Consider the following 24,232-nt stretch of genomic DNA (forward strand, 5'->3'; position numbering starts at 1 on the left):
TCTTCTCATGTGAAAAAAAAAAACCCTCTACAATTGTCCACTTAACAGGTTGCACTTCTAGCCAACTGGTAGCAATCAAGCAAGACACTGTAGAGGGCAGGAAATCTAAAATTAGCTTTTACTACCTATAATGGAGGATTTATGAGATAATTTAATTGGCAGTCTTGGGACAGAAACCAAGGGTGGGTGTGGGGAACAAAAACATATTTCTCAAAGTAGTCTATGAACCTTTCCTGTAGCACATTTGGAAATCAATTTAAAGGATGCAATACCTCCTTTGTAATGTGGGATATGAGACAGGAACAGAAACACTGATGAATGCTGAGCTTTCTTTCTCCCTTCTCTACAGAAGAACCATTGCACTAATTCTTTTTTTCTTTTGCAACCCATATCTTTAGCACCTTGTATAATAATGCTTGAATAAAGAGAAGGTTGTAATTCAGTCCAGTGCTTTCCTGACTTCATAAATCAGGAAGTACTGCTCCACTGTTTATAAGTGACAGCCAAGTCCCCTCTGAATGCTTTCATAATTATGTTTGTTGGAAGATTTATTCTATAAATGTATGCAAGAATTATAATAAGTACCACAGGAGTTAAACTTTTCCTCTGATATCACTGAGTGGGTTTGCAGCAAGTTACAATATTCAAACAATATAGACCATCTTGCATAGAAGACATAAAACAAACAAAAATTAGGTGACTAGACAGAGCACTAGAAACAGCAGTGAAAGAGGAACTGAGGGATGGGGGTGCTCTGCACTAAAGTCAGGTGACCCGGTAGGTGGGAAAGTCCGCAGATGTACAGTCGGGTCCATGAGCACCCCCTTTGGAGCTTTAAAGCTAGAACATGTTCTCTGTGGCCAGCCTGCACACGTGCAGTCCCAATGTGGGAATGCACAGCAAGATGGACATGAACTATAGACTATTAAGCACCTAGAGCCTTCTCTTCAGTTTTTTTGTTACCTACCTGCACATTGGTGGTACTATATAAAAATTAAACTATCAAATCACCAGCATTACTGACTATAACATAATTTTTATTTGTTTTATGTCTTCTATGCAAGATGGTCTATGTTGTTTGAATATTGTAACTGAAGAAAAAGCTGCTTTTTCCTCTACCCAAAGGAGTCTCAAAGCGGCTTACAGTCACCTTCCCTTTCCTCTCCCCACAACAGACACCCTGAGAGGTAGGTGAGGCTGAGAGAGCCTTGATATTACTACTTTGTCAGAACAGTTTATGTAACAAGCCCAAGGTCACCCAGCTGGCTGCATGTGGAGCAGGGAATGAAACCTGGCTCATCAGAGAGGAAGTCTGCACTCCTCGCCACCACACCAAGCTGACCAGAGCAAGACAATTATCATGCCATTATTACACCAAGTATGGACAATGAAGGCCAGAAGCACTTCATTTACTGTCATGCTGTTCCAAGGTGTCAGGTGCTCCTTCCATTTCAGCCAGCTGCCTATTCAAATCCCCTCTCTGATCTCTCCAGTGCTGCTTCCTGCTTCCCCCCCCCCATTTTCTCCCTCTCCCTGGGTGGGCTGCGATAAGAGGTGTTAAAAACCTCTTTGCCCTGATCGCTGCTTCCTGCTTTCCTCCCCCCCCCCCCACACACACACACCTTTTCTTCCTCTCTCCAAGTGGTGGGATCCAGTGCTCCGCTTTGAGGTGTTAAAAACATGAGCAGACATTCCAGCCTGCTGGCTCCAGCATTGAGCACCTGGCTGGATTCAAATGCTTCCCCTTGGGAAAGGTTTTCTGGCTCTCCTGAGGAGGGGGAGGGAAGGTTCTGCTCATGTGGCTATAAAACCAGGGTCCGATCTAAGAGCAGCGTCGCAGTCAATTTTCCTGTTCCACGTATTGCCTTAACCGAGTGTTCGTCTGTATGTCCTATGTTCAGTAAAACTAACTTCTGGTGAAATGCTGGGCATCGGTAGTCACTAAGTTAGGATATCGAGGAAGGGCTCCGCAGCTGCACTAATTGCCTGGTCTGTGACACAAGGGTACTAAAAGAACTAGCAGATGTAATCTCTGAACCTCTGTCCATTATTTTTGACACTTACTGGAAAACAGATTGAGATGCCAGATGATTGGAGGCAAGCAAATGTCCCCATCTTCAAGAAAGGGAAAAAGGAGGATCCAGGTAACTACCGACCCATCAGCTTGACATCTGTAGCTGGCAAAATTTTGGAGCAAATCATCAAACAGTTGGTCCTTGAGCAGCTGGAACAGAGAGCTGTGATTTCTAAGACTCAGCACGGGTTTCGCAAGAACAAGTCATATCAGACCAAACTTATCTCTTTTTTTGAGAAAGGGGAATGCTATGGACATAGTTTATCTGGATTTCAGTAAAGTTTTTTATAAGGTTCCACATGATATTTTTGTTGACAAGTGGGTAAAATGCAGTATGGATTCTAATTCTGCCAGGTGAATCGATAACTGGTTGACAGATCATACCCAAGGGGTGCTTGTTAAAGGTTCAGCATCCTCTTGGAGAAGACTGACAAGTGGAGTGTTGTTCAACATATTTATAGCTTGTTGAAATGTGTTGTTCAACATATTTATAACTTATTTGGATGAGGGATTTGAGGGGTACTTATTAAATTTGCAGATGATACTAAACTGGGAGGGGTAGCAAACACAACTGAAAACAGCAACAGAATACAGGATGATCTTGATAGGCTTGAGAACTGGGCTAAACTAAATAAAATGAAATTCAATAGGGACAAATGTAAAGTTCTGCATTTAGGTAGGAAAAACCACATACACCAATATAGGATGGGGGAGACTTGTCTTGGCAATAGTATGTGCGAAAAGGATACAGAAGTCTTAGTAGACCATATATTCAACATGAGTCAGCAGTGTGACTCGGTGGCTAAACAGGCAAATGGGATTTTTGGCTGTATTGTGTCCAGATCACAGGAGGTGATGGTACGGCTTTACTCTGCTCTGGTTTGGCCTCACTTGGAGTACTGTATTCAGTTTGGGGCACCACAGTTGAAGAGGAATGTAGACAAACTGGAGTGCATCCAGAGGAGGGTGAGGGGTTTGGAGACCAAGATGTATGAGGAAAGGTTGGGGGAGCTTGGTCTGTTTAGCCTAGAGAGGAAACGACTGAGAGGGGATCTGATAACCATCTTCAAGTATTTAAATTGCTGCCATATAGAGGATGGAGCAGAGTTGTTCTCTCTTGCCCTGTTGGGACACACCAGAACCAATTGGATTAAATTAATTCATTTGAACTTCCGTTTAAACATCCAGAAGAAGTTCCTGACAGTTAGAGTGGTTTCTCAGTGGAACAGGCTTCCTCGGGAGGTGGTGGGTTCTCCATCTTTGGACATTTTTAAACACAGGCTGGATAGCCATCTGATTCTGTGAAGGCTTAAGGGGGTGGCAGGTTACAGTGGATGAGCAATAGGGCTGTGAGTGTCCTGCATTGTGCTGGGGGTTCAACTAGATGACCCAGGAGCGCCCCTCCAACTCTGTTATTCTATGATTCTATGGTGTCTAAATTGTGGCATTTCAAGAACTGTTGGAAAGCATTATCTCTTCTTAGCTTTCAGCAGCTAGGCAAAATATTATGTTTTCAGAGGTTATTTCTATAATTACTTAATAATTAATTACCTGCCTGGGTCCCTTTTTATTCCCTTTGGATTTTTGTTTAGGAATTTATGATTTCTTGTTTTGGGGGTTGTGGTTTCTTGTTCATTAATACCATTTATTACTGAATCACTTTGAGCTTATGGAAGAATGGTATAACAATTTAATAAATAAAAATCAGATTTGAACTTGTTTTCTCTTTCTACACCCCTCTGTTCTTTCTTCTAAAATCTTAGAAAATTTATCATGAACAATATAAAAATATTTAATAGTATTAAGTATATTGGATCTTTGTTTCCTAATTTTAAAATGTATGGGTAACTGCTGCAGTACAAGGGCAACCAGTGCACACATGCATGTTTCCATATGCAGGACCCTTTCTCAACTGGTCTCAGGGATGCAATAGTGTACTGAATGAGAAATGAATGAGGAGATATGCAGCAAACTAGGGTCATACATGTTTTTTATGTGTTTAGTAGCAGGACCTGAGTGAGTGAGTGAGTGAGTGAGTGAGTGAGTGAGTGAGTGAGTGAGTGAGTGAGTGAGGGGGATACTGAGTAATGGCACTTTTCAGTGCTTTCCCAAGTCCTGTAGGGTGAATTGGTAGAAATCAATGCAATTTGATATGAGTACTGGAACCTTTAAAAAAACACCAAACGAACCAACGAACAACAAAAAAGCACTACTGCTATAAAATCTAACTATGTAGTCCTAAGAGCCAGTTCAGTGTACTGGTTATGAGTGGCAGACCTCTACATGTAGGTTTTGTTCATCGTTCCCCCTCTACATGTAGCCAGCCGGGTGACCCTGGACTGGTCACAGTTCTCTCAGAGCTCTCTCAGCCTCAACCTACTTCACAGGGAATATGTTGTGTGGAAAGGAAGGGTAGGCAATTGTAAGTTATTCTGAGACTCCTTTGGGTAGTAAAAAGCAGGGTATAAAACACCAGCTTTTCTTCTTTTCTTCTAGGCAGGGCCAAACTCTTCTAAGTCCATTGAAGTCTCCGAGCTTAGAGAGGCATAATTTTGCTTAGTATTGCACTGTAAGGCATGAAATAAATTGTTAGGGAAAGAGTAAACTGATGGTGGTTACTTTCTCTCATCTTTCTGTAACAAAGATAACAGGGCTTATCAGTTCTTTAACAGAGAGTTTCACACATGCAACAGTATCTGCCCAGCATGGCACTGCAAGAAAGGAGCTCTTTATTCAGATTTCTATTTTCAACCATAAACTGTGCTTCATGAAAAAGCCTTCCATCTGTAAGCATCCATGTTTCCCTTTCATGGAAGTACTGTTCAGAGAGCAATAATTCACCCTGGTACTGTTCTGTTTCTCTTGTCATTAACCCAAATGTGTTTTTTCTTGGACTGATTTTCATTTTGAATAAGAGGCACAACAGTAATTTGGGGAGGCAGGGGTTCTATTTTTACAAAAGAGAAAATATCATATTCAGTTTAATGCAGCTGCATAAAACCATCAATAATACATGCTGTGTATGCATTCCATGGAAAGACAGCCTAAGAAAACACTTCACTTCACATCTGCTCTCATGAAAAAAATACTATAAAAACAGCACACAGTAATTGCCCCAGACAAGTATCCCTACATAATCCAAAACTTTTGATGGTTATAGGATTGCCCCTTCATATTTTCTACTGATTTTTATCATGGTGCACACATTCCATGCTCTAAATCTTTTATTAAAATAAAGAAATTGGCAGTGATTTACAGGAGTTTAATCCAATAATTTCTGTAGCCCAGCACAGCCTACATACTATTTATGGCAACCCAAAGTTCAAACTTTATAGTTTCTCTTGCATAAGAACCTCCACAGTTCTGGCAGTATAACAAAACCTCTGTGCATTCAGAAAAGAATTATGCAAATAGCTATAGAAAGTCTATCTCCATCTCGCTTTCTCTAGTTCAACACAAACACGATAGTGGCTACAAAGAAACATCTACTCATATGAGTATTCCACATGACAATCATCTTGTTTGATTCATCTTGTTTGATTGTACTGTGTCAAAGTTTATATATGTTTACTGTTAGCATGATAGCTCTCTATGATCAAAGTGGTATGCCAATGCTATAAGGATATGAGTTGACCTCTGACTTTGGGTTCCTTCTTCCAAACATCAGAGCCCCTGGCTTCTTCCACTCAGCACATCTCGCTGCTACTTTTAGCTGTGCAGCTTCCTGATGCATGCTCCACAGCATTTTGCATCCTTGGCACTATCATCATCATCATTAATATTATTAATTTCATGTATATACTGCCCTTCTCTACACCTCAGGGCAGCTCAAAGGGTTTAAAGTACACATATACGTATAACATAAAAATACAGAATTCCAATAAAATTGCAGTTATAATAATTTAAAATAAATGGTGCCCATTCTGAAACATCTCCTATTTCTAGGGATGGTAGACAGCAATGTTGGTGTAGATGGGTGGGTTAGGACAGGGAAGCTGAACAATTAATACAATCACCAGAAACCAAGCCAAGCCATAAATGCAACGACAAAGAGTATGAAAATTCTCCATACACAATCCTTGGAAAGGAAATAGGGTAATTTTCAGTGGCGGCCAAGAACATAACCATACTTATATAATGCAAGTTGTATTAGTCTTAAGCTTCATTAACAAGTAATTACTGCATTGGGGAATAATGTACACACAATAATAAAACATTAGTTACAATCAGGTTTGCAAAATGCCACAGATTAAACAATATGCAGCTAAAGATTAAATAATATATTTAAAACAGCTGAATTCAAATGCAACATGGACAACAGCTAGCACAAATAATTTTCCTTCCCAAACCTGAATATGCTGAACAACTCTATGACCCATTATGCATGGCAGGAGCCAAGCTGGGCTGCTGCCGGGCATTGCGCCAGAGCAACATGCCCTGGTGCTTCCCGTGTACTCACGGGGGAGACAATCCTCCAGAGTATGCAGGCTGCCCCGGCATAGCCTGCAGCACAAAACACCAGGACTGGAAAGCCCGGAATGTTGCATGGAGGCAGCAGCATTAGGGTGGAGTGGGAGGAATGGGCCCCATCTGCAGTGAACTTGAAGAACAGGAAAATAACGTTTGTCACTGCCTCCATTTCTTCCCCATAAATTCCCGCAAATAAAGCATGTTGTCTTACCTGTGTCATGGAAAGGCTGCAGTGGAGTCTGGGGCTACTCTGGGCCTGTCTGTGGTGAGGGCAGGGAGCCACTAGGGACACAGCAAAAGTGATATCAGGCAGCCACTCCAGGCCTGACAATGATGTCAGAGGCCTGGAGCCATATCAGGCTTGGAGATGGGGAGGTTGGAAGAGACCTGTGCCTCAGATTGCCAAACAAGGGGACAGGTGATGGGCTTCCCCCCAAGACTCTCTAAAGTCTCCATTTATCTTTTCTAAGATCTGTGTAGAGGAAGTATGAGTTGGTTTATATACCCCACTTTTCACTACCAGAAGAAGTGAATTAATCAGTGATCAATGGTGGAAAATCCTTTCCTGAAGCCAATTTGTTCTTATCTCAAAATATTGGTGGAATCCTTCTTTTCCTAGTTATGCATTCTTTGTCAAACCAGTTATTTCTATTTGGTAGTTCAGTTATACTCCTATATTTATGTGGACGTAAGTAAAAAGGCTCAAGATCATATAATAGCTCCATGGAAGACTTAGTCACATTAACTCTAGAGAGCTCATCTTTAATAAATCTAACTTCTGTCAAGCAAAACATGCCATTAATGTTCACTCCTATTTGAGGAAGCCAATAAAAATGACAGATTTCATTACCCTGCTACAACAGTTGTCCTTGCTCACTTAAAGGTGATCATTAGAGTAGGAGAAACAGATCACCACCCATGAAATCATGAACATAACCTCTTTATTAAATGTAGATAATGAAAAGACACCAGAAAATAGTCAATAACAGTAGCCCCTTTGGGACTAAAAAAAAAAAAGTAAAATCACCCCCTCTTCATATAGAAAATTCAAAGAGCTTCAGACATACCTTATTAATACTTGTGTATTTCAATGCTCTTGAATAAAGGAAGTTAAGTATCATCAGTAAAGTTTCATTGTTGCTTCTAATTCTGGAGCTAAAGTTGCCTGCTAAAATAACCATCATATCTCGAATAGTCTCTAATATTTCATCATATAACCCTATTAACATATTCCAATTTGGATTCATGGATATGATACCAGCATCTAGAAGTACATAAACTGGAAAAAAATCAAGGGGAAATTATACAGAGTAAGCAAAAAACCCAAACCCGAATAATTAAAAATCAAAAATTTAGTTCAAGTAATTTTTAATGCTGGGGAGATTAAACATGCTAATCCGGCCCTATATCTCCCTCTACTACTTTCCAAGGACACTTTCCAGGGGAATGAAATATAAACAGGAAGATGGGTTGTCCAAGGCAATGGCACCTACTGATACCCCTCTTAAAGGTAAAAGGTAAAGGTATCCCCTGTGCAAGCACCGAGTCATGTCTGACCCTTGGGGTGACACCCTCCAGCGTTTTCATGGCAGACTCAATACGGGGTGGCCTTGCCAGTGCCTTCCCCAGTCATTACCGTTTACCCCCCAGCAAGCTGGGTACTCATTTTACCGTCCTCGGAAGGATGGCAGGCTGAGTCAACCTTGAGCCGGCTGCTGGGATCGAACTCCCAGCCTCATGGGCAGGCAGCTTCAGACAGCATTTCTGCTGCCTTACCATTCTGCGCCACAAGAGGCTCTTGATACCCCTCTTGGAGCCCACCAAATGTTTTTAGACACTGGATAGGGCCAGATGAGGCTTCTGCCAGCAGAGCTTCTGATCGACCATTTGAGATCCAATTGGCTGTGCAGATTTTTTTTTAAGTTGCTTTGGCAGCAGCTGCCGCCTTAGTATTATTTGTTTGATTGATTTGTAGCCCGCCACTCCCACACAGTGGTCTTCACTGTATGACATGCTTGTAAGAAATATTTTAAAAAATATGTTCATTTTAAAAGGCATTCTGTTAAACAGAGGTTCTACATGAAATGTTCAAAGAATTATTATTAGATTTATGCATGACCTCATTTCCTAAAATGTTGTGTCTGGCTCCACGTGGCAGCCATTTTGTAGTTGGCACCACGTTTTTTGACTGCACCGATCATCCAGTGTCAGAATCTCAACAGTGCTCACAGATTCAAAAAACTCAGGGACTCCTGTTCTAGAAGATGCCACTTCACTAACATAACACTTTTTAGGGGAGCTGATAGTTTTAACATATTACTCAAAACCCTTAAACTTTTCAAATATTAAAAAGGTACCATTGAAATAAAATTATTTATTTATTTATTTTATTTATCTACTGCCCTCTCTGGAGGCTCAGGACAGTTTACAGAAAACATAGAAAACAATATAAGAAACAATCCATAACATTAATAATATTCTGATAATTGTAACAATGGTCACACTGCAACAGGTCCAGGAACAGAATGCATTGATGGATTTCTGGGAGGGAGGGAGCGGGGCCCTGCAGATGTTGGTTATGCCTGGTCTCAACCTGGCGGAAGAGCTCCCTTTTGCAGGCCCTGCAGAACTGTTTTAGCAATTCACAGTGTAATGCTTTGCACAGCAAGAAGTTTACAGAAATCAATAGGCTTAGACTGGAAAAACATGTTTAGGACTTCACCTTCACTCTGAGGTAGCAGCTATGGAATTTTCAGGCCACATGGCCAATCATGATGCAATTTCCACAATGTCTTATAAGAACATATGGCTAACACCGCTGCAGTTTCAAAATACATGGAGTTTAGACCGGTCACTATGATCATGTTTGGTTTCAGATCAAGGAAAGTTCAGATCAAGGAATACTGATAGTCTTTTTTAGCTTGAGGGATGGAATCATTCACTAAATTCCAACTATATTCCAAATCAGTGTAATGTTAACTTTCTATCACATGACTGTTTGATCAAAAGTTGAAATTATATAAATTGCTCTTTTAAAAGTGACCTCCCAAGGTCTGATTCCACAAGTTGTGTTTGCTTTAAAAAAGAGATGCTCCAATCCTACAAAGGTCCATTCCTCTCCTCTAAATTTTGTTTTTCAAGAAAACTTTCTGAGCAAATATGCAATTTTAATGAACATTTTAAAAGGTCATTAGGCCTGAAAAATAACTGTATAACAATTGCATCTATTTTATTTTACCTTTCTATTCACTACAAGTATTCTGAGATATGTCTGTTTATTTTAGTGCTTAAAATAGAGCCTGATTACTTTTCATTTCAGTTTAGTCCTATAGTACCAAAGTGGGAGTGAGAGCACTGGATATACTCCATTCACCCCAAGCATCAAGAGACTAGTTAGCAAAGTTCCTGCTGCAGAAATATTACTTCTGGTAACACTATGAGAACCAGAACACACAACTCAACATATGATGCCCAATTCCCACAGCTAACTAAATAAATCACCCTTTTATGAGAGTGTGCCAAACAAAGATTTTATTATAAGGAAATCACTGAGAGACATCTACTCCATGTCTAACACTTCAGCTAACAGGATGTGTTCTTTCTATTACAGTTATTTTTTAGATTTCACTTAATTAATTTGCTTTCTTCTTACACTTTACCTATATTTATCTCTCTATATATGAATCTGCATTCATACACACCAGCCCTTCTTCTATGTACACCATTGCTTCTAAAGCTCAAGCCTCTGTGACCCAATTTTATTTGGAAATAAATCTCACTGTATTAAAGGGGGCTTACTCACAAGTAAATATGCATAAGATTAAAGATGTCACATTCCGCTAGTATCTTATGTATTTTTGCACAACAGCTCTAGAATTTGTACTTACTGTAGCTCTTTGCTTTACTAGTGGTTGTACATTAAATCCTCTTGGCAGAACATAAACAACTGGCTCAAAAGCAGTAGCACAGACATTCACACAGTATACCCTACTGATTACTATATAAAATAGCAGCATGGATTTACCAGTTAACTTGTGGTGTTTTCTGAAGCATTACACTTTAAAAGATATCTAAATGGTAGAAACTGTATAAGCAGCCCCGCTGTGAAGATGAAACACAACTGTATTATACAAAATGCAAAGCCTCTAAAGCCAGTGGTTCTCAACCTTTTCTTCACTGCGACCCCAACTTTGGCGCCGAAGACCATTGCGGACCCAGCCAGAGGCGCTTCTGCTAGTGCTACGGAGGTGCTTCCGCCGACCCCCCCGCAGGAGGTGACTGGAGGGGGGCGAGGGTCCTGCCCAGGGAGGGGGCTACTGCTGCCGTTGCCACTGTGTCACTGTCCTGTTCCAGGCCGGGCTTGGGTGTGCATCTTGCCCCCTTGGCTCACCGCTTCTCTCTTTTCTCCCTTCTTTGAACCACGGGGGAGGAGGGTTCTGTGGTAGCCCTACTACAGAGCACATGGGGCTTGCTGGACAGAGTCAGGCGGGATGGGGCGACTTTGGACTCACAGGGGGAGGGGGTTGCTTTTTTGCCAGTTCTGAGATAGCTGAGTGAAGCATTTTGGCGCACCGCCGCCACACGCTGCCGCCCGCAGTGGCAGGCAACCTAGCAACCTTGTGGAAGGGGCCAAGTGACCCCAAATGGGGTCCCAACCCCAAGGCTGAGAACCACTGCTCTAAGCATTGGCTTTCTTGACAGTGGTCAAAGTGCTAGATAAGGAATACATGACAGGTCAACTGAAGGGGAGTCCAGTGGCACCTTTAACACTGACACAGTTTTATCCAAGGCATAAGCTTTTGTGTGCATATACACAAAGCCTTAAACTTTAAATAAGTTTAAGGTGCCACTGGACTAAAAACTGTTTTGCTGCTTCAGACCAACATGGTTACCCACCTGAATCTACAACAGATCAATGTCTGTGAGCAACATCATATGGGATATAAACCTTAAAGGTAGCATAAGGTATGTTATCTAAAAATAAATGTATACATTTTATTTTTACACTAATTTAGTAGTAACACAAACACATTTCATTTTTTCTACAGACGACTCATAAACCTGGAAAGAACATTTCCCATTTATGCCAGAGAGCCTCCTGCCAAATTTAATATATGTTGTAAACTCCCTAGCACTTTCAAGTCTATTCACCAATGGCTATCTTATATAACAAATGAAAATGGAATCCTCTGTGGGTGGGGAAGAGTGATATATATATATACTTTTTTTGCAGCCAAGTCATAGCTAACTTATGGCAGTTCTGTAGGGTTTTCAAGGCAAGAGATGTTCAGAGGTGGCTTACATCCAAATACTAGCCATGGCCAGCCCTTCTTAGTTTCTAAGATCTGATAAAATTGGGCTAACCTGGGCTATCCCTTGAGCGATATATACAGGAGCATATTGCTGGACTGAGTGGAAGTAGTCTACAACATCTCTCACATATGGAAAATCCTTCAAAGGTACTTCATGAGTAAGGCAGGAATAGAAGCAGCAGCAGCAGCTGAAGAAGCAAGAAGATTGCCTCTCTCAAATAAGCATCTCTGGAGCCTTGTAAACTGGCATCATTCTCAAGGAAGGATATCAACAGTCTCTTCACCTGCAAAACAGCCCTTGAATCTTAGAAGTCCTGTAATATTCAAAGTGCTGGCACTGACTGTTAAAGCCTGTAAAGACCTGGGTGTCTGAGGGACTGCCTTATCCTCATGATACTGCTCATCACTATTACTATCACTAAACATTATAAAGTTGAATTTGTGTGCAGAAAACTCACTCCCTACCTGATTAGCCCTCCCTGGGGGTGTGCTGCAAGAGGTGTCCCTCTTGCGGCCTTCCTAGTTAGGCCCAGCCTTTGTAAAATGGAGGAGGATTACAGGAAGGTGGCATCCCACCCCCCGCAGCCTTCTTGATCCTGCTTTTGGAAGATGTGGGGCCAGGAAACTGGCAGCCTACCCTTCTACAACCTGCCCAGCCTGGCTTTTGGAAGATGTGGGGTTGGATAGGAAGGTGGGGACAATGGTGACCTGTGTAGACACTAGGGTTGGGCGCTTGCCTGCATGTGTGTGCCAGCCAGTGCGCCGGTGCCCACACCTCCCCTCCCCTCCCCCCTTGTGCTGCGCCCAACCCTAGTAGACACTGTTGTATGAGGGTGGAGGGTAGGAGGGTCTGTGACCCTCTGAAGTAGCTGTTTTCCCCAGGAGAACTGATGCCTTCCTTTCTTCCCTCCCCTTCCTCCCCCCTCTCTCAAGATTCCTTGGTTTCACAGCACATCATAATTAAGACGCTTATCAAGAAGCACATTCAAATCCCATCTGCATGCTCACTTCAATCTAACTAATATATATACCTGGAGGCTACTTCCACATGCATAGGTATAAAAGAAATTAAAATTTAAGGAATATTCTTTTGTTTACCTGATTTTGTAGCTACAAACAATCTATAAGAAACTACAACTGTATTTAAAGTCAGCTATTGCTGTTTTTGTAAAGTCCAGCTGATAGCGTGTCCATTTTATGAAGCATATTGCATTACATGCCCAAAGCATTCTACAGTAAATGAGGCACCCCTGTCCACTTCACAAATGCAATTTTAAAATTTAGTATCAATTTTAAGATTGACAAATGTGCTCTAGAGTTAATCTCTACAAAGAAAACCAAAGGTATACATACCCATTGTAAACATCATCTGCAATCATACTTGCTCAGATGTTAGTATCATTAGATCAATGAGCAACTGCGTGAAGTATTTCATAGCAGAAAAAGGTCATCACCCTCTAAAAGACAACACTCAAATTTACAATAACCAGATACTGCTATTTGTCTTGTTAAAAATTATTAAGTTTTGTTATTCTAATGGAGTCACATTACAGCCAGCTTGGTGTAGTGGTTAGGAACCTGGTTTGATTCCTCGCTCCCCCACATGCAGCCAGCTTCTTCTTCTTCTTCATATATGACAGTTGGGTTGTGGATGTTTCGGCATATGTTGTGCTCTTCAGTAGAACAAACAGGCTTTTCCTCTTATCAGTCAGACCAACCTGCTTTATGTTGTAGAAGAAGAAGAGTTGGTTCTTATATGCTGCTTTGCTCAACCAGCAGGAGTCTCAAAGAGGCTTACAATTGCCTTCCCCTTCCTTTCCCTACAACATAAATCCTGTCAAGTAAGTGAGGCCAAGAGAGCCCTGATATTACTGCTGGGTCAGAACAGCTCTATCAGTGCTGTGGTGAGCCCAAGGTCACCCAGCTGGCTGCATGTGGGGGAGTGCTGAATCAAACCCGGCTTGCCAGATTAGAAGTCTGCATTCCTAACCACTACACCAAGACAGGTTGGACAGCTTACAACAATGTGCTAGAGTTACAAAAAGAAAATTTTAGTTTAGTATTGCTGTCTTCTTTTGAAGTGAGGACTTGCTGCAGTGAGGACTTGCTGGATCAGAAACATGGACTTTACTAAAACCTGACATAAACAAGCTTCAGACCTTCCAAATATGATGCCTGTGGCAGATTCTGGGTATCTCTCTATGTGATCATAATCAAAATGAGACAATCAGACAAATCCAAAAGTGCAGACTGCAATGGTTTGGCCATGTCTGCAGAATGAACACCAGCAGACTGCCTCATAAACTCCCCTGGTGAGAACAACCAAATGAATGGAAGAGCCAACAACTAGCGCCAAAGAAAACATGGCTTAAACAGATCAAGGAAGACCTTAGAAACTGATTGACTGTCTACATGGTCAAAACTACTGCCACCAATTGCCAAGAGTGGAAACATATTATAAAGGCAAAAAATCCAGCGGCACCTACAGCAGTGTATTGGCCAAGAGGATAACTTGTTCCACCAATCGCCAGCTAAAAGATAAAAAGAAGAAAGAGGAAGAAGGGGTCTCAAAACACAGAGGGCAGCTGAACAACGGTTGAAGGGGGGAAGAAAGGAGAAGACATTGGTCTGCTTGAACCCCTAATAGTTTAAAATATTCTGCCCTGCAATTTTAATTAACCACACTTTCCCCACGTACGTTATTTATGTAGTTATTTTTACACTGCTTTTCTTCACTGAGAACTCATAGCAACTTGCAATTCAATATGCATAAAATACAATATAAGTGACCACTTAGAATGTAGGAAGCCCTTGGTACAATTTTGAAGGAGGAGGAGGATTGGTTCTCATATGCTGCTTTTCTCTACCAGCAGGAGTCTCAAAACGGCTTACAAGCAAATGATGAAGAAGTATTGGTTCTTATATGCCACTTTTCTCTACCAGGAGTCTCAAAGGTGTTTACAATCACATGGCTCACATAAGACCACTGGCTGAGATGCACAAGCTAAAGGTCTAGGGTTAAACACCTGTTTTAAATACCTGAAAAAGGGGGAAAGGGCTCAGCCCAGGTCTCATTCAGCTGACTCAAATATTCCTAATGCTCTCCACTCCTCATACTTCTAGACAAGCCCAGACTACCAATATCTGGAAGGGGTAGATGCTTTGCCCAGATCATACTTTGGCTGGCCAATGTTACCAATTTCCTCCTTACATTTCACTAGGGGGCAAAGCCCATAATATTTCACAGCATTATGAAGAGAGAGTATAATTGCTCGCAGGGCTTGCATGCCATGACCCACAGATTCCCTAATTCAACCTTCCCCCCACAAAAGTTAATTGCATGAGGAAGGAGGTATAATACTTCCCACTCCTGCATTATACCACAAACGTACAGACCAAGCTAGTGGCTTAGAGTTAGGTAAGAAAGAAGTTACCAGTGGAGTCTCAGAGCTCATGGTACCATGCTACCACATCACAGAAGAATCCAAGCTATTTATTCCTTCCTACTAATCCTCACCACCATCCAACTTTCAAATATTTTCATACTTATTTCTGTGGCCTGATAATCTGAAATATAGACCATTATTCAGTAAACCCAAAGAAACCATACTATTAGGTGCTTGATCTTTTAAAAAGTTTGACATGAAGACTCAAACTCTGAGAGTTTCACATCTCGAATTTGCAGAAAACTTAAAATATGATGGACATAAAAGGAAATTTAATTTTTACATAAATGTATAGGCTAAAGCTCATTAAACTCTCCTTAAATTAAGAGTTTCTGCTCAATTGAAATATATACACATAATATTAGGATCTTTTGTTGTACAGAACATAATGTCTCCTGAGTCATTTTTTTCCTGATAGCCAATCTTTGGGCTGCCTCAGAAGCCACTTCAAAAGCTGCCCTTTCAGGAAGAATATATCAGGTGTCACTGGGGAAGGGGACAGTAGTTATTCAGAAACAGCAAGGCCAACTCAAAAATCCTGATGTGCAGAGAGCCTGCTAAATGGCCCTCCACATTGGGGCCACAGTCTTGAAGTAAAAGGCAAAAAGTCTTTCTAGAATAAAGCTAGCTGGGAAAGAATCTGATTTGATGCAAGCTCCATTCAAAACGAAGATGTTTCCAGTAATACCTCTAAAAAAAAACACTGGCAAAGAAAATGTGGCAGTAATGTAACTTGGGAGGGGGGATAGACCCTTTAGGGCACAGTCCCAAGCAAGGGAAATGCCATTGAAATTAATGGAGTTTTTGCCTTCATTCAACTATGGTATGGGGCCTAAAGCTTTGGCAAAGTCAGTCATGTTTATTCTAGATCAAGTATCCTTTTAGTTCTCCAGTCAATGTGAAATTTGCCAGACCCAAGGGGATATTTTTTTTTCATAATAACTACACATTTTACTCTCTGCACATACTTGCATCTAGAAATGAGAACACCCTTTGGCTTTCATTGTTAAGTTACTATTTCTTATATTCAACCACATTATCAGTATTATATACATATACCACCACTATACTTTTATAAACAGAAGAAGTTAAAATACAGTTTATGCGCAACAAACACATCCACAACACTATATTTAGATATATACCCTTTCATTTCCCCCCTCCCCCCATTGCCTGCTTTTTACTTACATTTATATTTAGCCAAGTAATTTTAGACTGCCAATTCTGCACCTACAATAGTCTTACTATACTATGAAGGAAGCATACTAAATTTTTCATTCCTATTCTGCATTTTACAGAATGCCAAACTAAATGCAACTGTATAGGATTATTCAGAAAATAACTTCTAGTGTATTCTGATAATCACTCCAGATTTTGCATTTATCAAGCTACAGAAGTAGATCTACAGTAGAGAGAGCAATATGACATTGTACCCAGTTTGGCTCTTAGAAAGAAGGTAAACCACAGAATAAAGAATCACTTAACATAAATGGAAGGGCTCATACCCACAAGTTGGGGACTGTTTAATTCAATGGTTTGGCATACAGCAAAGGCAATACGCTCTGCTGTGTCTAATCCTGAGACGTTCTGCTAATGCAATTTCAATAGGGAGAAAGCCTCTAGAAAATTACATGGGAGAAGCCTCCATATTTCACTTGCTGATTCTAGAACATGAATGTGTGCTTATGAATTTCCTCTTAACTATTGCAGAATTATATATTCAAACTATTTCTGGAAGTCAGCTTCAATGACTAAGTTCTTTTTAGGTACCCCAAGTTAAATGGTATTGCTCATCTCATCCTCTGATAGTGTACACTAATTAATATACCAATATCAATATCACAAAGATATCAAAGATATCACTCATTAAAATACTAAAAGATTACTTTTAACAGTTTTGAACATCATGTTTTTAAAAACTTAAAAGAATTACAGATAGTGGAGAATGACCCCAATAAATGGCACAAGCCTATTTGATCATAAATTAAGATAACAAGCAAAGCTATGTTACATGATGACCTCAACATGATAGAACTAATGAAATGCTCCTAAAGAAGAAAAGTATTCTCAGCCCTCTCCTTTAATGATTGAAATATATTATTTTACTTGTTTAAATATGTGTGTCCTGCTTTTCTCCCTCAATGGACCCAAAACAGCTCACAACCAAAAAGATAATACAAGTAAACAACAGGAGTGTTCCCCTCCGTGCTAAAGGGTCTTTGGCCATGTTCAAGTTTTATAGGTACCTGAAGGGGAAGGGCGGGGGAGAGAGTTTCCATCTCCCTGTCAAGCCAAGATAGTAAAAATAGGTTGAAACTTGTTTGAAATAGGATGCACTGAAGCTTTTGTTTTTCTGTGTAGCTGTAGATTGATGCTCACTCAGTGGATCAGGAGCCACTTGTGGCTGTTTGACAATGATACTTCAGCTATTCTGAAATACTTTTGAAATGTATTATGATAACATTTCAAATTAACATATTAAAGTATACAATCAGACTGTCAACAAATTATGGGTTTTCATCCACTTACTGACTAATTAAAGAAGTACTCTAGCACAGTAAATGTAATCTTTTCCAAAGAAAAGACAGACTAGCTTCTTTTCACTGAGCAAGAGGAAAGTAATTTCTTATAAAGAAACTAATCTGAATTGTGTATACTACATCAAGAGATGCATATGGTTGCTTACAGTGCCACAAGTACTTTCACAGATCACTATGATTAAAGTAAAACTAATGTTATGTTTTGAACCTGCAGTTAATGGATTAACTGATTCATCTTTTCAGTGTCTGATGTAAAAAACAACAAATTTCCAGCACCAAAAAGGGGTTTATAGCTAACTATACTTTGCCTTTTAAACATGTTGTAGTTGTGCAGGGCATTTCAGCACAAAAGGGTTTCATCAGAAGCTTTGCATAAGCTATTGCAAAGCACAGAGACTGAAATTCGGCTAGAAAATGTTAAAAAAGCAATACCCTAAGATCAAAATAAAGTAAGCAAAAAAATTAGACATGAAAACAGCAAAATCCTCAGATAAAAAGCTAATTATATGTAGAACTAATAGTGACAAAATATTTATACAATTCTTACAACATGTAATTTTATCCAGTACTGTAGGATTTGTTTAAATTTGGGGGAACAGATATGATAAAGTAGGGTTGGAAGCTGCTCAAAGCTGTAACCTTTAGAATATTTGTTGAGGTTTTCCACTCTGAAGAAATCCATAGGGCCCCTTTCATGTGTGTGTGGGGGGGGAGGGGGTTACATGAAGATTATTGTTTTGGAGGGGAAAAATCACTGCCTATTTCTACAAAATAATAGCTTTGCCACCTTTAAAAGTATTAATTTTAATATACAACAGTCATCTGATATCTTTTAATTTTCTTTCTGAAGTGCACAAAAATGTCAAAAATTAGTTTATACCATGTCATAAATCAAGACTGAGTTGGATTTCCCTTCTAAGGCAGAAATAAGAGCACTCCTTATTTCATTATTCTAACCTGTGTCAGAATAATAGTTAATAATAGTACATTCACATGCCTGGAAAAGACATGCTAATGAAATTTTGGTTGGTTCTTTATCTGAACTCAAAGCACTCTTTGTCTGTTCCACTGACTTCAAACAAGCCATAGTTGTGCTTATGGGGTTAAAACTAAGGAATGTGACAGTTCTCCATGTGCAGTCTACAGACCTAACAGTTCCACTTTCCCTAGTGAGGCTCCAAACTACATGAAAACAAGGCAGTTCACAAACTACTATTCCATCATTTTGTTAACTACACAAATTGCTCCTTTGATCCCAAACCATATGTATTTTAAAACAAGCAGTTACTTTAGTGCAGGTTTTTGTGAAAAGAAATATACAAGCGTATTTTGTCACTTACTGAAAGCATTTGATAAAATTATCCTTGATATTTACTTGACAAACACCTGATCACCAATGTTTTTGTATTATTTGCATATCCACCAAATCCATGCAGCATTCATTATGCTGTTTCATTTAATTAAAGTTCAACGGTCAAAACTAAACTCCTTTACCTTGCAGGGGAGGGGAGCTGCAGAGTCAAAAGAGACTACTGTACCAGTGAGTGAATGAAGCATTATAAGTAAATTTTGACAATGTTTTGTGGAAACAAGCAAAAGTGCATGACACAACAGAAATTAAGTAAATACAAGTGACAGCAATGAGCATGCAGTGAAACCGATCACAGATCACTTACTAAATGCTGTATTGTGAACTCAAGATAAGATGCACAAAAAGTTGAAAGTAAAATTTCAAATTCCAAGAACTATGAGCACGTAATATAAATATCACCCAAAAAACCATAAGCATAATGTCAGTATTAAACATTTTTTCAAGAATTACTATAAACCGCAAGAAGCTATGGGCAAGGAAAATGCATGGCTGTAGGAAGATGGAGGGGGGCTGCTGAGGGAATTAATGAGAAAAACCAGGTAATAACTTCAAAAGTCCCGAGAGCTCTTTACCACTTCACATGTGGCAAAACGAATGTATAAACTATGTCTTTTCACAGCTGTCTTGAATATCACCCAAACATATGCCTTTTCATAACTGGATTCAGAGGTGTGTTGTTTTTTGGAAAATTACACTTCACGTAACTTCTAGGAAACTTTTTAGCAAGTGGATACCAGGGATTGAAAGAACCCGCTTTCAATCCCTGCCATCCACAGGTCCACAAACCATCCTCGGTAGAGTGGGCACCAGCGTGCAGGATGCCTTGCAGTGACACAAAAGGCACGGTCTGGCTCTGAATTCTTGCGGGACTTTCCAGCACGTTTCCCATCAGGGGCAAGATCTCGGAGCTACACTTACAGGGCAGAACCGCATCTTCAACTGCATCAGGGCTGAGCCAGGAGCCCGATTTCCAAAGCAAGGAAGTGGTAACATAGTACTGAATGCCTCTGCCCATATGCAGAGGGCCTCCCGCCCCCGTCACATAGACTAGAGGTCGGCATCCGCTCTGGTTCTTTCACTCAGAGCCAGACGGCCTGCGCCGCGGAGCGCAAGACTTGAGGGGGCCGGTCCCCCGTTGTCTGCCCTCCCCGCCGGGCGGAGGGAGCGCGCCCTGGAGTGCCCCGCCGAGCCCTGCAACCCTCCCATTCACTTGGCGTCGCCGCCCCCGCCTTTCCCGCCCAGACGCGTCCCCCGCCGCGCGAGGCCCTAGAGGGAGCTGGGGGGGGGGGGACTTACCTCCCGGCCGCGGAGGGAGCGGAGCGTGGGCAGCGGCAGGGGCGCGAGCGCGAAGCCGCGGGCGGAGCGGCGCTCGTCCGGCGCCCCGGAGGACTCAGCCCAGAGTGGCGGTCCTGGCCGCCGAGAGCCGCCCTCGCCTTCCAATCATGGCTCGGCAGCCCGATTCGTCGTCTTCTATTCCCCCCCCCCCCCGTTTGGCGCGGAAGTCTGATCGAGTCCCCAGCAGGGGCTCCCCGCCGGCCTCCAGCGGGAGCAGAAGACCCGGCACGCGCGCCGCTGCGCCTGGGTGGACTCCCGCGTCGCCGGCCCGCCGGCTCCATTGAAAGGCATGGCAGAGCTCGGCCATTGGCTCCAGTGGGAGGTGGCTTGCGCGCCTAGGAGCGGAGGGGCTCCCATTCGCTCTCAGTCCTGCGGCGAGGGGGAACGGCTCCCAGCCCACACGTGGACGGGAAGGTGGCCGAAGGAAGAGCAGCCTGGCCGAGGAAGGACTTTTGGAAACGTGACTTTGGCCTATATATATATAGAGAGAGACAGAACAAAAAAAATGGGGGTTCCCAAATATTTTAAAATCCCTGTTCCTGGGAGGACGAAAGGGAGACAAATCGAAACTTCGTGACCCATTCAGACGGAAAGAGACTATGATGAAGCTTTGCAATGGCCAGAAGGCTCGGAAGGACCCACCGGGTTTAGTTAGTGAGCTTCCTCTCGAGCTGCCTAACGAGGTCTAGGGACCCCAAGGGGGGGGGAGAGGGGGAGTACCTCAACCACGTTTGGGCAGTGCCTTTGCAGATGCCCAAGGGACTCAGCGAGGCGTACGGAGTCAAGGGGACCCTAAGACAGAGGCGGCGGGAGGCTCCACGTGCTCCCGGACGTTCGCCAGCTGAGGAAATGCCCAACGGTGGATCGAGACAGCCCAAGTGGTAAACAACGAAGGCCGTCAAGTCCGCGTGAAAGACGGACCTCGGTCCGATTTTTCACTCGCGCCACTCCGAAGGCCTGCCCTCGCTTGCAAGGAAGATGCTTACCCAGGGACCTCGTCTCCCTTGTCCGTTGCCATCGTAGCGTTCGGTCGACGGCAGGCTTGTTCGTTCATTTATTGACGCTCTCCCTCCTGTGCTGCTGAAAGCGACTTTTTTTCGCTCTCTCTCTCTCCCTCTTCTGCTCTGAAGCCCAGCCACGAATCCCAACTGACCGTCAGACAGACGCGAGGGCGAACAGGCAAAGAAACTCGAGTACCCCTTTAATTAAAAAACGAGTGACTAAAAGTGTCTTAGTCGGAGAAAAAAAGAAGCAGCAGAGTTACATAATGTATTAATTGGTGGCTATTAACGCACTTTTATTGAGCGTAGCACACAGAAGTCTGATTGTGAGTGAGGAGTGTTTTCAATGAAAGTGGAGTTATTTTAGCTGCAGACATGTTTACATTTCTGTGGTTTAGTCTATAACTTTCTCTTTTTCTAGCTTCAGAATTCTGCTCCATGAAGCAAAGCCCTTAGCTCCCAGACATTCCAAAAAGTCTGCCAAAATAACAGGGAAAAAAGAGAAGGCCCCCTCCCAAAAAAACACAAGCACACACTGAGACCCCCAAGTCTGGGTCAGACTGAGGACTGTATACCCTCTCCCCACTCTCTCCAGTTTAAAAGCCTTCAGGGCTCCATTTCCTGTTTTTTGGGGGGGGGGGGATATAGTTGGGTCTACTAGTAGCTATTTTAGCAGGAGGCCAGGTCTAATAACTCCAAGGACTTTAGCTGTGGGTATGCCAATCTTGTCTTCTGAGAACACCAGCCCTTTCCCGCTAAGATCAAGCATACCAATAAGACTGAGAGCTAACAGTGCTGATCTGAGGCACCTGTAATGGGCTTCATAACTGAAATATGTATGGACAACATCTGGGAAGTCACTGTAGTACACTGCTTTGGCAATGAAGAGAAGCAAAATTCTACTCAGTTGACCAAAATACAGAAATGAATAGATAGAAATCCTGTGTGATAGGGGCTGTGAGCAGAACCTACCTTACTCCTGTTACAATTGAAGAGTAGTATATGTCCATATATGTGGTATAGGTGATGCATATTCATATGTGCCAAATGGAAATTGCCCTGAAGTCAACCATAGCCTAGATGACTGTGCTGATCGCAATAATAGTGTAAAACATAATGTTTCTCCATGTATGCTATAATATGAAGACAGAGCATCCAAAGAGTTAGTCTTCATATCAGCCAAAAGATATATAGACTGAATGACAAAAATGTAGTTTTAGGAACTTCTTCAAACTATCATGTTGCCTAACGGCTTGTACTGCATGGTTAGATTGCCTGCTTGAACTGTCTAAAGCAGTGGGTCCCAAACTTTTTCAGGCTTCTGTCCCCATTGACCCAGGCCACATTCATAGTGTGTCCCACACACACACACATAAATAACACACACCTTTTCCGTGGACTACTGTAAATTCAAAACTTACTCTGTTGCCTACACTTCTTGTTTTGGTTGTACAGTGGCCATATTTTAGTCTGGGGAAAATATATAAGTTCTTTGTAAAAGCCATTTCTCAAAGCCACTTTTAATCCTCATCTGGGAGAAAGACAGAGAGAGAGAGAGAGAGAGAAGCAATGGAAAATCCCATGACCAGGAGCAAGCAGGCTTTTCCAGTCTCCCAAAGATGGAGAATTTGGGGAAGAGTTGCTAACCCTGGGTTAAGAAATTCCTGGAATTCTGAGGTCAAGCCTGAGAAGGAAAGGAAGAAGCTCTGCTGGAATACGATCCCATCCAGCCTACCTGAAGGTGTCATTTTCTTCAGGAAGCCAAGAAAAGTTGGCCCTGGTCAGCACTGGGATGGGAGACCACCAAAATAGTTCAGGGTCACTACTACCCAATGGCAATGTCAAGCCACCTTGGGACATTTTTCACTAGGAAAACACAGCTGCAGCAGGAAGAGTCAAACTGAAGCCCCACTGCTGCCCCCAAATTCCTCATTGACCTTCTACTACCCCCCAAATCCCTTACTGTCCCCTTGGATCCTTCCACTGCTCCAGGGGAGGGGATGTACTGCCATCTTTGGGAATTACTATTCTTGAGCCATATGTTCTACAGGTAAAATTCTGTGGTATACCTGCTCTATGGGATATCCTAAGGTCTGGTATGTATTGGCTTAAATAGGGGAAAACCTGGCTTGCTAGCCTTGTCTTATAGAGGCACTAACAAGATGGACTTTTGGCCTTTTGTAACTTATGAAATAGCAGCCTACATTCATATGCATCAAAATAATAGGAAAGGTTGGGCAGAATCCCAACAAGATTCCCATCTTGTATCTGTGGTATTGCTTGGAATCTTCTTGTACCATACATTTATGACATGTAGTTGGGAACACAATATTTTGCATATAGCTAAGGACAGCCGTGATCTGGACAACCTCTGCTAACCTGGGCTGATTCTGCACTTACTTTGTTTATTCTGTTGTGGATCCTGCTGAATTCAGTTTGGTTTGAACTCGGGTCTTCCTCTAACTCCCCTCCCCATTGAAATGGAAAAGTGTTCTGCACATGATTAGGGAAGCTCAGAAGTGGGCAAGGAGCCAAATGCAGCAGGAGCTTCTTTTCTTGAAGGGTGGGGTGGGAGGATTGGAGACAGCAGAGGAGGGGGAATAAATCCAAGAGGCAAATCTCTGTCAGAGAAGTTAGGGCTTCTGGAGCTTCTGCAGAGAGAAGTTAGGGCTTCCGCTTTAA

General features: G+C 42.0%; 1 protein-coding gene across 5 annotated transcripts in view; it reads right to left on the bottom strand.

The window, feature by feature from the left end:
* ERG (ETS transcription factor ERG) overlaps positions 1 to 21,755 on the bottom strand; it is a 169,909-nt gene extending 148,154 nt beyond the window's left edge. For 2 of the 5 annotated variants that reach the window (XM_077342700.1, XM_077342702.1), the window contains exon 1: positions 20,511 to 20,696. Coding sequence is in view for 2 of the 5 variants with exons in the window: in XM_077342698.1 (XP_077198813.1) it covers positions 20,133 to 20,207 (75 nt within the window). In the remaining 3 variants the exon portion in view is untranslated. Of the gene's footprint in view, positions 1 to 20,132; positions 20,246 to 20,510; positions 20,697 to 21,535 lie in introns of those variants that run through there. The other 3 variants (XM_077342701.1, XM_077342698.1, XM_077342699.1) reach the window with 3 other exon arrangements.
* Between the last annotated feature and the right edge of the window lie 2,477 nt (positions 21,756 to 24,232).

This window comes from Paroedura picta, chromosome 6, assembly GCF_049243985.1.
Source record: "Paroedura picta isolate Pp20150507F chromosome 6, Ppicta_v3.0, whole genome shotgun sequence".
Taxonomy (NCBI): domain Eukaryota; kingdom Metazoa; phylum Chordata; class Lepidosauria; order Squamata; family Gekkonidae; genus Paroedura; species Paroedura picta.